The 14,096-nt window shown below is 49.1% G+C and overlaps 1 protein-coding gene across 1 annotated transcript; it reads right to left on the bottom strand.

The window, feature by feature from the left end:
- Positions 1 to 572: 572 nt before the first annotated feature.
- Positions 573 to 2,949, bottom strand: LOC126931092 (probable ATP-dependent RNA helicase DDX23). The gene has a single exon (XM_050748833.1). The coding sequence runs from the start codon at positions 1,479 to 1,481 to the stop codon at positions 573 to 575; it is 909 nt and encodes a 302-aa protein (XP_050604790.1). The 5' UTR covers positions 1,482 to 2,949.
- Between the last annotated feature and the right edge of the window lie 11,147 nt (positions 2,950 to 14,096).

The raw sequence follows: 14,096 nt of genomic DNA, 5'->3' as shown, positions 1-14,096 counted from the left end.
CCCTGGGGCAGGGATGCCTAGAGCACACAGCACCCGTTGGTGCGGGGCTGTGCACAGGTCTAAAGGCTTGCGACTTTCTTTACCATTTAAGCAGGAAAACAGCTGTCCAGATGACAGTAAGATTCCACTGTCCGTAACCATGGTGCCAGGTCTCCTGGGGCATCTAGGGCAAAAATGCTGCTGCAGTTTATACAGTTACACAGTCAAGTCTGAGCCAAAGGAGGTCCCATCAGGCAGCCAGGTTTCTGTTCAGTCTGGGCAGCAATGCCAACTGGCTGCCCCCATAGCCTGGCATGAGCTGATGGCCCACTGCAATCCCAAAGCAAAGAAGGGCGGAGCTGGACCAAAAAGCTGTGGTAATTTGCTCTCCCTGCCTCCAACAGCATCGTCCTCTCCTTTTGCAGCCCCACACGCAGGCCTCCCGACCTGAGGGTCTGGACTAGGGAGTCTGGTTGTTTTCCTAAGCCCCCGTAACCCAGGACTGAGGACCTGGAAAGAGGGATGTGAAGGTTCTGAAGAACAGGCATTAGGCAGCTTCGGAGATGCCCTCAGCCCACAGGAAGAGTGCTGTGTCAGGCAAAGATGGTCTCTTCCTGGTGCTTCTTGGTGAGGATGGTGCCTGGCTTATGCTGGGCATCTGGGTGACTGGCTAGCTTGGGGAGACAGGAAGACACTGGGCTTTCCAGGATGGCTTGCTTCAGCTCGTAGAACACAGCAGAGTCCTCTTTTGTGAGGAAAGTGATGGCCACCCCACTCTTGCCTGCTCGTCCCGTGCAGCCAATGAGGTGGATGTAATCTTCAGTATTTTTGGCCATATCATAGTTGACAATTATAAACACATCTTGGATGTCAATACCATGACCAGCCACATCTGTAGCCACCAAAATATCCTTGGACCCAGCCTTGAGGTTGGACAATGCAAACTCTAGCTGCTCCTGGCCTTTTCCACTGTGCAGTGTGCAAGCATTGTACCCCATCTTCTCCAGGGATTTGGCCAACGCGTCGCAGTCCTTCTGGCTGACGAAAATAATGATGGGTGGATCAAAGCCTTGCTCCAAGATTGCCAGCAGCTTTTTCTTTTCTGACTCTGACATGAGGAAGACCTTCTGTTCCACACACTCATGGGGCTTGCCTGAGGAGCCAATGTACACCACAGCAAGTCGCCGAAGATAGCTCCTGTCCAGACGCTCCACCGCTGGGGGCATGGTAGCTGTGAACACGACTGTTTGGTGGTACTTACGTTTTCCCGACTCAAAGTTGGCCAGCATCTTCTCAGGGTTGTCAGCCTCATCTGTGTCTGGCTTCTGGTTGCTGACAGGCATGTGCTCCAGGATCTTCTGGACATCTGGCTCAAAGCCCATGTCAATCATCCTATCTGCCTCATCCAGAATCACATAGGTACAGCGGCTCAGCACCAGGGAGCAGTTCTCCAGAACATCAATCAAACGCCCAGGGGTAGCGATCACAATCTCACAACCCATGCGCAGCCTGAAGCTCTGATCTTCTCTGAAGATGCCACCAGTGACAGCCACAGTGCGAATATCTAGGGGCTTTCAAAACTTGACAGTCTCTTCCTCAATCTGTTGAGCCAACTCATGGGTGGGAGCCAGGATGATGGCATAAGGGCCTTGGTCTGACTCTTCGATCCTGTCATTTTTGAGAAGTGTGGTGATCCAGACCAGCAGTGGGATGGGGAAGGCTGCTGTTTGCCACTGCCAGTCTCAGCCACACCAATGATGTCACGATTCTGTAGCCCAGTGGGAATTGCCTGACGCTGGATAGGTGTTGGTTCCTTGTAGCTACACTTATCAAAGACCTCCAAGATGTGTGGGGGCAGAGAAGAGTCTTTCCAGGATGGGATGGGATTGGGGATCATGCCACCTTTGGTGGTTATGCTGTAGTCCTCACAGAAGATCCGCCAGTCCCTGTCCGTCATCTCATCTAACTTTTTCTGAGACCAATGACGATCATCCCAGAGCTGCTTGGCTTCCTTCTTACGAAGTTTGCAGAGTCTTGCCTCCTCCTGCTCCTTTTCTTCCAGGGTTCGCCTCTTCTCCGTTAGGTCTCCATAGAAATGTGACTGCTCTCATTTCTGCTGCTTGAGGTCAGTGTCTGCAATGAAGCCTCGCCCTAACAACTGCACCCGGCGCCGTTCTTTGTACAGGGGGTTGTAGTCAATGGATATGTCCTCAGATGCATCCCACTCAAAAACAAACTTTCGGTCATTGAAATGTCTCATTCGGTGCCGCTTTTTGATGCCACCCCAAGTAATGCTCTTTAATGGCATGCGGTTCCTTGCTCTTATCCTTCTCTTCCCAGATCTTCTGCTGCCCTTGCTCATCCTCATTTCCACTGGTCTCTTGCTCCATCTTCCCCCTGCATTCCTGACATTCCCATTCCTGAGGATCTTCCAACATCTTCCTGCCCAAGTCTTGGAATTGTTTTCTTTTCTTTCTCTCTTCTTCAGACATCCTCTGCTGCTCTTCCACTGCCTGCTGCCGTCACTTTAGAGCTTCAGCCTCTCGTTCTGCTTTGGAGAGGAACGTGGGCTTAGCCTCAGCTTCTTCTTCAGCCTTTTTCTTGGCCAGATGTTCCTCCAGGGATAATGGCTGGGCCTTAGGCTTCTTATCACCATGTTCATCCTCTTCATCCTTCTTAGAGTCTCTGTCCTTCCGAAATTTAAAGTCTTTTCCTTGGCCAGGAGATAAACTGAATCATTTCTGGTCCTTGTCCCGTCTGTGCCCGTCCTTGTCTCGATCTTGGTCCTTCTTATTATATTCTCGCTCCTTATCTCGTTCTCATTCTTTGTGCCATCGTTCTCTTTCTGCAGATTTGGAACGGGAATGAGAGTGAGAATGGCTGCCTCCTTGATGTCTATCCCTTGAACGATGCTGTTTCCTATCTTTAGATGGGGAAGACTTCCGGTCCCGGTCTCTATCCCACTCTCCGTCAGGAGTCCGTGATCACTTCCTTTCCACTTTGGAAGGTGATGCATCATGGTCCTTTTTGTCAGCCAGCTCTCCTGCTATCACCCTGAGTCTGAACTGCCCAACGTGGCCTCAATGTCACGGAGCTGTCACCATCTTCAAGTCACTCTTAACCTAAGTTTAATGACCAGGGTAAAAGTGGTTTCCATTTCGCTTCATAACAATTATGGACAAGTACAGGCTTTAAGCAAATGAAAATATGCCAGTCACTGGTCTGGTGATCTCCTTCCCCACATGGCCAAAGTGGACCTGGAGGTGAAAGTGGAGAGCCTGATGGATGAGATCAACTTCCTGCAGCCCCTCTCTGAGGCTATAAGGCTCCCTTCCTTCCCAATATATGTTTAAGACATGATTGATTCTCTTAAGCCTTAATTTTTTCATTCAGTGCTTTTTACCTTCACATCTATTACCACAACATCTACTCAGATTCTGAGACCTTTGAAACTATTTATCTATCAAATATTTTAACTCCCTTTCTTTTTTCTTTCTCCTTTTCTGTGTCCCCCACATCTATGATTGCCAGTGCCTATGGATAACATTCTTAGAGTCTCCTCCCCCATCCAAGGTACCTGGACAAATAGACCCATGCACCTCTGCAGTAGGATTGGAGGACAGACACCTTTTCATTCTTTAGCCTGCTGGCTGAGATTTTGGCCTGCATCTTGGTCTTCGTGTTTTTTAGTGGCATCACTATAAAGCTAACTTTAGGGGTTTGTGGTAGGGGCCTGTCCATTAGACGTGAGCAGAATTGGCTTTGTGTCTGCAGGAGTATAGCCAGCTACTGTCGCAATCAAATGACATGTCCATCATCCTCTCCCTTGACAACAACCGGCACCTGGACCTGGAGAGCATCATCACTGAGGTCCACTCCCAGTATGAGGAGATCGCCTGGGAGAGTAAGGCTGAGGCTGAGGCCCTGTACCAGACCAAGGTGGGTGAGTCAGGAACTTAGAGGAATCAGCTTCCTCTTGGGCCCTTCATTCCTGCCCAACTTTGTCACCTAGGCACGAAACCCCTATATTGTCCTCCAGCAGAGCTGCGACCCTCTGAAAACTGGCTCACAGAGACACAGGCTTCCCATAGCCTCCAGGACCCTGGGAGGGTTGATGTGCCAGATAATGTGATTAAGCATTTGGGTGATCAGTAAGAGCCTGACACTGGGGTGTTGGATAAGCTGATTACCCTGATTTGATCATTGCATGATCTATACATGTATTAAAACATCACACTGTACCTCATAAACATGTATTACTATATGTGTCAATTAAAAAAGAGCTAAACAAAGCGTTTGACAAATCATAGCTGTTGTTACCATCATCATGGTCAATACCATAGGGGCCAGAGTGAGCCCATAGAATGCTTTTGTGCGAGTTAGAAAAAGTGCCACTCTGGGCAGATGCAGCAATGTGGGCCACGGTGTGGCAAGCACAGTGTGGGTTGGGCTTTAGCTGCCACCTGCTTCCTTGGTCAAAAGTGGAAGCCCTGCTCACCGCCACCATTACTATCTGATGATGGTACTACCACCATCAGCACCACCACCACTGCCCTCCTCACCTTCATCATCATCATCAGCTGAACAAGTTGATCAACGAAGCAAACCCAGCAGGACAGGCAGCAGTCTTTCCCATCCCTTTGGTTAGGAGAAACTTCTCAAACTGAGCCCAGGTGTCCCCCTTCCATGGTATGTTCTGGAGGTGCTCCAGCCTTTGAACATACACCAAAGCTTGTCCCCTGGGGTCAGACCTCATATTTCCCCCTCTTCATGGTTGACAATTTCCTCTTCCTCCCTCCTCTCAGCTTGGGGAGCTGGAGACCATGGCCAGCAGGCACAGCAATGACTTGAGGAACACTAAGAGTGAGATTGCTGAGCTTGCCAGGATGATCCAGAGGCTGCGGGCAGGGATAGAGAGCGCCAAGAAGCAGGAACCCTGTAACAAAGGAACAGGGCAGCCCAGGGGTCCCCGGGTCGGGCCATACTCTGAAGAATGCTCCCTTCAACTCAGGCTTGCTACCTGAGATTCTGGTGGGAATGCACGAGGGGCCGTCAGGAGGTCAGGCCAGAACCCTATCATTTCCTGACCCTCCACCCACACAGGTGCACGAGGGCCTTATATCACACCCTTCCTCCAACTCAGACGGGCCCCAGGTCTCTGGGTGACAACCTGGAAGGCCCAGGTGAGCCTGTCATTCTTAGGCTCGGTTGCACTGCACTGCCCACTAGCTTTTAACTCCCATTTCAATACTCCCAATGCAACTGGAATGTCCTTTCTCATCCTCTTTAGCAGTCTCCCAAACTTCCTTTTTCTTCGAGAATGGGCCAAACATCTTTTCCTCTTTGAACCCCCTCCTCCTGTGAAGCCATCATCCTTCCCTCCTCAGCATCTCTCCTCTGAGTTCCATGGTGCCCTGTGCTTTTCCACATCATAGCCCGGCCTCCTGCTACCTTAAATGCCTACTCTTCTGTTTTTCCTCCTTAACGGTGAGAGCATTGGGTGCAGGGGCTGTGTCTTGTTCATTGCTGTCTCCTGGCACCCAGCTGTGAAGGACAGAGGGCAGGGATTAGGGAGAAAGTGAGTGAGTGGTTCAGACACTGAGGGTGACTCCTCTGATCTCACCACTCATTGCTGCTTGCCTCAGACAGAGACTCTGAGTTCTTTTCCCCCAAACTGAGACTACTTGAAACCTCCCTCAAAGTTACTTTCCAAAGAGATGCTCCTCTCCAGCCTCAGTGGGGTTGGGGAGTCCTGGGGAGGGACAGACAGATGGGGACCTGTGCTCACCCAGCATATGGCCAGGTGAGTCCAGAGGTCCAGCACACTTCCCTTCCCTCCTCCTGCCCCAGAGCAATAAATAACCTGCAGATGGCCATCACCGATGCTGAGCAGAGGGGTGAGTTGGTTCTCAGGGATGCCCAGGCAAAGCTGGCAGAGCTCAGGGAGGTCTCGCAGCAGACCAAGGACAACCTGGCCCGGTGCTCTGTGAGTACCAGCAACTCATAAGCCTGAAGCTGGCCCTGGACATGGAGATTGCTGCCTCCCATAAGCTGCTGGGCGAGGAGTGCATGTGGGTAGGGGACCATGGCTGTGGCAGAGAACCTGCCTTGAGAAGCAGGCTCATCAGAGCTTTATGTCCCTGGTTAGATCCATAGTGATTTTGAGCCTAACTGAACTGGCCCATGTCTTCCCTCTCATATTCCCAGTGGTCCCCACAGCATAGGAGGGGACAAAGGAGGGCCTCAACAAATGTTTGTTAAACTGCTGTCACTGCTCAGCACACTCCCCTTCTCCTAGCTCCTTTAAGGCTCGGGGTTGCAAACTTGTTTTAAATTTCCAGCAGTAGATAAATGTTTTACTTGAAATGGGCATGCAGTGGATCCCAGGGGTAAATGCCAATCAAGTTTGCATGTTCAGTCGCTGAGGTCATGGGATCACGGGGAGCATCTCACTGATTCCCTGTCACCTCCCACCGAGATATCATGAAGTCCACCCCACCCTGTCTCACCACTCTCCTCTGATGCCCTATCTTAGTTTTTCATTATTGCTTAGGAAGTTCCTCCTGAGATCTGACTTCAGCTCAGCTGCTGCAATTCACATTTGTGTTTTCTGGATAGTCTCTGATGGAGCCAGGGAAACAGCACTGGCTTGAGAGACCTTCCCACTACTGGGTGATCATTTGGGGTTTACCTGTATTCACTGTGCGACCTCAGACAGATTCCATCCCCACTTTGAGCCTCATGTTTCTCTCCTTAAAAAGAGAGCATTGGACTAATCTTTGAAGTGTTCCCTAACGCTCACATTTAGAGTGGCAAGTGGCTCTATGTTTCTAAAATTTATTTTTTTCTTTTTCTTTCTACAACAGGATGGCTGGGGGGTGTCAAAGCTGGGTGTGCATTTGTAAGTGTGCATACTATTTCCCTTGAGGTTGGGTCATACCATTGCTAGTGGGATACATAACTACTCCCCTCAGGATGGAGTGGCAGGAAAATAGACAAGGAAAATGGGTCTTTATAAACAAAGAGATTTCTAAGTTTTCCACATTCCCATCCCTTGGAGCTGGAGAAAAAGAAAAGTGCATTCACTGTTGTTCCTTATGTCTGACTGCCACAGCTGAGCTCACCTGCTTACCACGTACTGTGGCCACCTTGCCTCCTAATATTCCTGTGCCTCTCACTCCCTGTCTCTTAGCCCTGGGCACCTCCACCTTCTCTGCATCCTTGTCTAATTCCTTACCACCTTCCAGCACCTCATGGGGCAGAGGGGTGACTGGCCATCTCCTTGCAGCTGTGGTTCACAACACCAGCACCACTGGTTCGAGGGTGGCCAGCCGCAAAGGCAGAGGCAGTGGCTCCAGCATCTCCAGCCGTGGAAGCCAGAGTGTGGCCAGGGTCAGAGTGTAGGTGGGGGCCTGAGCATCCAGTCCACCAGCAGATAAGTCCCTGGGGCCAGCACTGGGGAGCCAGCGGTGCCTCCTTTTCCTCAGCCAGGATCATCCAGAATACCACCAGTAGCAGCCAGCATGCCTACACCAAATTCTGAGCTGATGCCTCCCCACTTCAGCAGATGGCCCAGCCATCCCAGCTCCCACCTGCTTAGTACTCTGTCTGCATCACTGGGTTCCTCAGTTCCTAGGCCCCAGACACCTCAGGCTCAGGACAGATCTTCTTTCCCCTCCTGTGTGTGCGGAGCCTCTATCAGAAGGTACCTCACTGGTTACAGCCTCTCTGCTCCCACTTCTGCCCTCAGCTTGCTTTGCAATTTGCCCTCACTTTCTCCCTCTGCAAGGTCTCCATTCATTCCTCTCTAATAAATTGCTGTGTGTTTCTCTGCATTTTCTTTGACAGTCAGTGGGTTTTATTGATTGTCACTTTGCAGGGTTGGTGGGGTAGAGAGGCAGGGGAAGGAAAAGAGTGGGGAAGAGAAAGAAACTGTGTCCTCAGAGAGCAACCTGTTGGGAGCAGAGGGCATCATAAGGCACAGACAAAGAGGGGTGAGGGAGGAGGAGCCTGTGGCACCTGTCAGGGTGGAGGAGGAGCCAGCTCACCTACCACTCCTGGAGCCCTGCTCTCTGCCCTGGTTTCTGATATCTCATCTGGCCTCTTCATTTTGGTGATCTGCTCCGACATTCCTGCCCTGGCTAATGGGCTGAGCATTCCCAGGCCCCTTTGGCTCCCCGCTCTGCGGCCTGTCTCATTCCTGCACACCCTACAGCCACCTGAGCATCGCTTTGCTACTGCAGGCTTTGTGCCACAAACCTGCACTGGCCCAGTGGTGTCCTGGCCTTCAGTCTCTTCTAACTCACTGCCGGACCCTCAAACCCATAATCCCTCCAGCTGAGCCAGTCCTTGCACCCCCATCGGAAGAGGGGGTCCAGGGCCTCTTGGTTTCCACACCCTCTTGGCCCATAGCATGCTCCCATGTCCCCCTACCCCCAGTCACTTTGCTTCTCAAGTCTGGCTCAGATGTGCAGAGAAGGGACTCGGGGATCCATGGGCTGTGGCCTGGCCCTCTCTCCTGGACACTCTGCAGCCTCCAGGGTCTGTGTCTGCCGGCCCCTGAGGGCAGCAGACATCTCTAGGAGTTGTTGGTCTGTTTGACTCAGGGCAGGGGGCACCAGGGCTCCCGGTGCTTCTGTGATTCTTCTCACTTCTCCTAGGGAGGAGCCAGAAGGCTCAAGTTGGACCAGCATGCCCCACTCGCCCTGCCCTCTGCCACTGGGATCCTGCTCACTCCCTCCACCGATGGCTGAACTAAAGTCTCCAGGGGTTTCCTCGGTGTCCATGTGGTGGCCTGGTTTTGGTCATTTTCTTAGTTCTTTGAGGCCTCTGATGCTGTCACCCACCCCCTTTCTCCTGTTTTCTCTCTCCTCTCTTGCCCTGTCTTCCCAGGTCTTTCTGTTGCCTCCCTTCTTCTGTCCACAAATTGAATGATGGAGTTCTGCAACGTTTTAAAAATCTTTTATTGAACTACAATATATAGACCCAAAGAGCACAGAGCTCACGTGTTCAGCTTGATGAATTTTCTCAAACTGAACCCACCCACATAACCAACACCCAGATCAAGGATCAGGCATTCCCGTCACCCCAGAAGCCCCTGCCCTGAGTTCCCTTCCAGTCCCTCCCCCGACACATTTCCCTGGAAACCCTTATTCTGACTTCTAACAGCTTAAGTGAGTTTTGTATGTTTTTGTACTTCATATAGATGGAATCATACAGCTTGTGGCTGGCTTCTTTGCTCAACATAAAGTTAGTGAGATTTATCCATATTGTTGCAAGAAGTTGTAGGTCATTCATTCTTACTAGTATTTCACTGCGTGACTAAACCCTGATTTATTTATTTATCTGCTCTACTACTGATGGACGTTGGAATCTAAATTCCAGCTTTAGTCTATTAGGAACAAAGCTGCTCTGAGCATTCGCGTACATGGCCCTTGGGGAATCACATATGCACTCTGTGTCTTTGTGTGTACCTAGCAGTGGCGTTGCCGTTCATAGGGTATGCATGTGGTCAGCTTTAGTAATACTCCAGACAGTTCCCAAAGTAGCTCCAGGAAGGCAGGAAAGTTCTTACCAACACTAGCTATTTTCTTTCTTTTGTATTTTAACTTTTCTGCGTGGGGACTGTTAAGTATCTTTGTGGTTTTAATCTGCATGTCCCATAGTGGCTAATGACGTAGAGCTCATTTTCACATGTGTATTGGCCGTTTGGATACCTCTTTGGTCCCGTCTTTTGAACATTTTTCTATCGGTGGGGTTGCCTGTCTTTTTCTTATTAATTTATAGCGATTCTTTATATGTTCTGGATATGAGTCGTTTGTCAGATATGTAAATTATGAATATCTTCTCCCACACTGGGGGTGGTTTTTGCACTCTCTTAATTAAACTACTTGACAAGCAGAATGACTTATTCAAAATTTACTTCTTCTAATTCATCATATTTTTCTTTTGTGTGGTGTTTTTGTGTCCTGTTTAAGAACCCTGCTCTATACTCTCAAGGCCATGGAGACATTCTCTGATTTCTTCTAAATGCTCTACTGTTTGGCCTTTCACACTGGGGGTTTCATAACGTTTCATTTAAGATAGGAAAAGACATATCAATCTACTTAATCTTGTTGGTGAACATACAGGTGTTTGCTCTATTGTTTTCAGTATGATTGAAATATTCTATAGTTAAAATGAAAAATATTAAAAAATATATGTTTCCCTGGGTTCTTTCTTTCTTGTTCTGTTCTTTTCATGTTGCATATTGTTTCCGGGTGAGTCTGCACACTCTAGTTTCACTCATACATTTATTCAAATTTCTTTTTTTCTTTTAATTTTTTATTATACTTTAAGTCCTAGGGTACATGTGCACAATGTGCAGGTTTGTTACATATGTATATGTGTGCCATGTTGGTGTGCTGCACCCATTAACTCATCATTTACATTAGGTATATCTCCTAATGCTATCCTTCCACCCTCCCCCCACCCCAGACATGCCCTGGTGTGTGATGTTCCCCACCCTATGTCTAAGTGTTCTCATTGTTCAATTCTCACCTATGAGTGAGAACATGCGGTGTTTGGTTTTCTGTTCTTGCGATAGTTTGCTGAGAATGATGGTTTCCAGCTGCATCCATGTCCCTACAAAGGACATGAACTCATCCTTTTTTATGGCTGCACATGAAAATCAAAACCACAATGAGATGCCATCTCACACCAGTTAGAATGGTGATCATTAAAAAGTCAGGGAACAACAGGTGCTGGAGAGGATGTGGAGAAACATTTATTCAAATTTCATCTAGCACCAATCTGGTCCATGTACCATGGGGGCGGTGGCCACAGAAATGACTATAACATGGATGCCCCCTTAAGGGACTTACAGTCTAGTGTATATTGGGACACACAAATGCAGGACATATAAATCCTATTCCCAGGAACAGCTATTCCCAAGAACAGCTCAGAGCTCATGCTGTCTTGAACATGAGTATCCTGTCCTTCCTGTCTCCTCTTCCTGCCCCCTTTTAAAAAACTTCATTGAGGCACAATTTGTATGCAGTAACAATGCACCCATTTTCAGAGTACAGTTCCATGAGTTTTGACAAATGTAAATCCCTGTGTGACCCAGCCACAACCAAAATACAGAATATCTTCCAAAACGCTCTTCATGCCCCTTTGCAGTCAATCCCCTGCCAATCCCCAGCACTAGGCTGAGGCTTGCTTTATGTCACTATAGGTTAGTTTTGCTGTGTTTAGGGCTTCATAGAAATGCAATCATGTAGAATGTATTCCTTTGTGTCTGGTTTCCCTGGCTCATCGTAATCTTTCTGAGACCCTTCAGGCATATGTGTTGCAAATATAAGTGTTGTCCCAGTCTGCGGTTTGCCTTTTCACGTTCTTAATGGGCTCCAAAGCTCCCTGCGCTTCCCAATCAGCAGCATTTGTACTCATATCTAGAGCTGAGTGCTTGGCTCAGCCCTTGGATTAGATCCAACTCTGTGTCTCATGTGAAGACAAGTGACTCTCTCTTACCTTTCCCCTAGCCTTTTATAAAAATGGGGACATTTTCTCCTTTAGCAAAGTTGCTTACATTCTGGGAATCAGTCTCTCAGAATTAAAGCAAACTGGAGCTTTAAAAACATCCAGGTGCCCGGGCCATGCTCCCGATTCTGATTCAGGAGATGAGAAGTAGGGCTTGAGGATCTGGATTTTTAAAAGCTGCCCAGTGGTCCTGATGTGTAGCTGCCCATAGAGCAAAGTCCCAAATCTGCAGCATAGCACAGAGAGACCTTTGCAATCAGTTTCAACCTACACCTTCAGCTCCTTCCCCATCATCTCTCCGCCTCCGTTATGACGCCTATCCTGAACATGTGGGATCCCTTACCAACACTTCCCCCACCACATCACATTAGATTCACCTCTCTACCAGTGGTGTCTTTTTTGAATTGTCCACCCACTGGGCCCACTCTGACTTGTCCCTCAGTACTGCACTCAAAACTACCTCCTCTGTGATGCCTTCAATAGCCTTTCTTCCTCTCACATCTTAGTACTTTGATCTACTGTCAATAACGCTGACTCCAATGTGCTCTAAGGTGTTATTTACATGCCTGGTACTTCCTTCAAGAAAACTGTAGGCTTCTCCAGACTATGAACTGTATTTTGTGTGTCATTGTCGTCTATTGGAAAACCTGCTGCCTGACACAAACAAGTGATCCACGAATCATTGCTGAGTGATTGCATAAATGTTTGGAGAGATGACTAAATGGATGCTGGTCAATGCTGCATCTCTTGGAGGGAATGAAGTTCAAGGGGAAACCCTTATGGACACTCCTTGCTGGATTCTCTGAACAGAGGGCAGGAGCACCCATTATGCCTGACTCTAGATCCCTGCTCCAATTTTCATGCTTCTTGGCAGAAACCAGAGCCAGTGATTAGGTTGAGATGGCTTCTACTTTCTGACTGCATCAGTTTTAAACTGATTTCATGCTTAATGCTTTTGTCATTTTCATTTGGGGCTACACGTTGTATGAAAGTATTTTGTCTGTGAGTCACAGCGGGTGTGTGTCTGTGTGTGGCATGTTTGCCCATTGGTCTGTCAGGGCAGATAAATGAAAGGACTTTAACAAGTTCAAGACACTCCACAAATGCCAGAGACAATTAAGTGTCATGTACGCTTATGAGGCCATGGCTTGGCTTTTTTAGGAGCCAAGAGCTTTCCGAATTGTTTAAGGTTGACTGGGAGCTGGGTGGGTGTATGCCCTGGGTATGGGGCCTGCCCTCCCAGGGCTTCTACACTGGTTAAGGAGAAGTAAGATATTTTTGTTTGACTTATAGACACCGTAGGGACAATGAGTGTCCCAGGAGCTTGAGGCCAGGAGAGCTCAGGGGCCAGGCTGGTCATATAAGGCATCATGGTGGGGCTGGGACTTTGGCTGGTTCCTAAATGAGTTGGTTTAGGGTGGAAGGGAAAGGGTTTTAGGTATAGACTGTGGTCCTTTCCTGGCCTGTCAGCTTGCAAAATCACGCCCTTGATCCTGCTGAGGAAGGAGCAAGCTGGGGCAGCATCCCCTTTGCTGGGAAAACCATGCAAAGTGCCCTTCTAAGGACTATGCTTAGAGAAGCATGGAGTCCTATTTGTGCCTTTTCTATCAATTCCACACCACTTTGCAAACATGATCAAATACAAGTCATTTGCTTAGAGTCAGGGCATGTTCTGTAACCTGAGAACTTACAGACACAGAAGGAAGGGATAGACACAGAACATCCTGCCAGTGCCTGCACAAGGAGCCTTTCCAGAGCTCTGAGTGGTATATGTCTCAGTCCATAGCATGTGCTCCAGGCTGGGACAGAAACTGAACTGCAGGCCTGGCTCTGCCACTTATTGGCTATAGGCCCCTGGAAAAGTTGTTTAACTCCTGAGCCCCAGTTTCCCTCATCAGTGAAAAAAAAAAAGAGCTAGAGGGTTGCCATGAAGGTTGAAAAAGTCTGTAAGTGTCAATTTAGAGCCTGCTTCCTGGCCAGCATTCTATGGCCTGACTCCCTGCTGCCGTCGTGATCCCTCAGTTCCCACGGCGCTCTGGCTTTCTAGTTCATAAGGCCCTTGTTGTACTTCACTCCTCTGGCCCTCGATGGGCTCAGGAGTAGAGGCTCAACAGGCAGAGCAGAGGTTTATCAGCTCTACTTTACGATGGTCTAAAAGGAGGCCCAGAGGAGCCTGGAGACTGGAACTTGGGGCTCTTGCCTCTGTCCAGCGTGCTTTCCTTGGCACTGCTCTGCTGGCCTCCTAGGGTGGGTAGGTCTGGGCATGTTGAAGAGGCTGCCTCACTCCCTGGGCCCTCTCCTTCTGGGCTGGGCCAAGTTTCGAGCTGCAGCTGCCTGGCCCAAGACCTTCTTTCCTAAATTTCAGATGCCATGAGGCTGGCCCTCTTCCGTGAGACTCAGCTCAGAGCTCACCTGGTATTGAAGAACAGTTTCTGGGCAGGCCCAGTGGCTCACACCTCTAATCCCAGCACTTTGGGAGGCCAAGGCAGGTGGATCACCTGAGGTCGGGAGTTTGAGACTAGCCTGGCCAACATGGCAAAATCCCATCTCTACAAAATTACAAAAATTAGTCAGGCATGGTGGCGGCTGCCTGTAGT

Source organism: Macaca thibetana, chromosome 11, assembly GCF_024542745.1.
Source record: "Macaca thibetana thibetana isolate TM-01 chromosome 11, ASM2454274v1, whole genome shotgun sequence".
Taxonomy (NCBI): Eukaryota; Metazoa; Chordata; class Mammalia; order Primates; family Cercopithecidae; genus Macaca; species Macaca thibetana.
Note: the sequence above shows the minus strand (reverse complement) of the source record. Positions and strands in the feature narration are given on the sequence as shown.

Coding starts and splice junctions, on each gene's coding strand:
- LOC126931092 (XM_050748833.1), bottom strand. CDS start 1,481: ATGGGTTGTGAGATTGTGATCGCTACCCCTGGGCGTTTGATTGATGTT.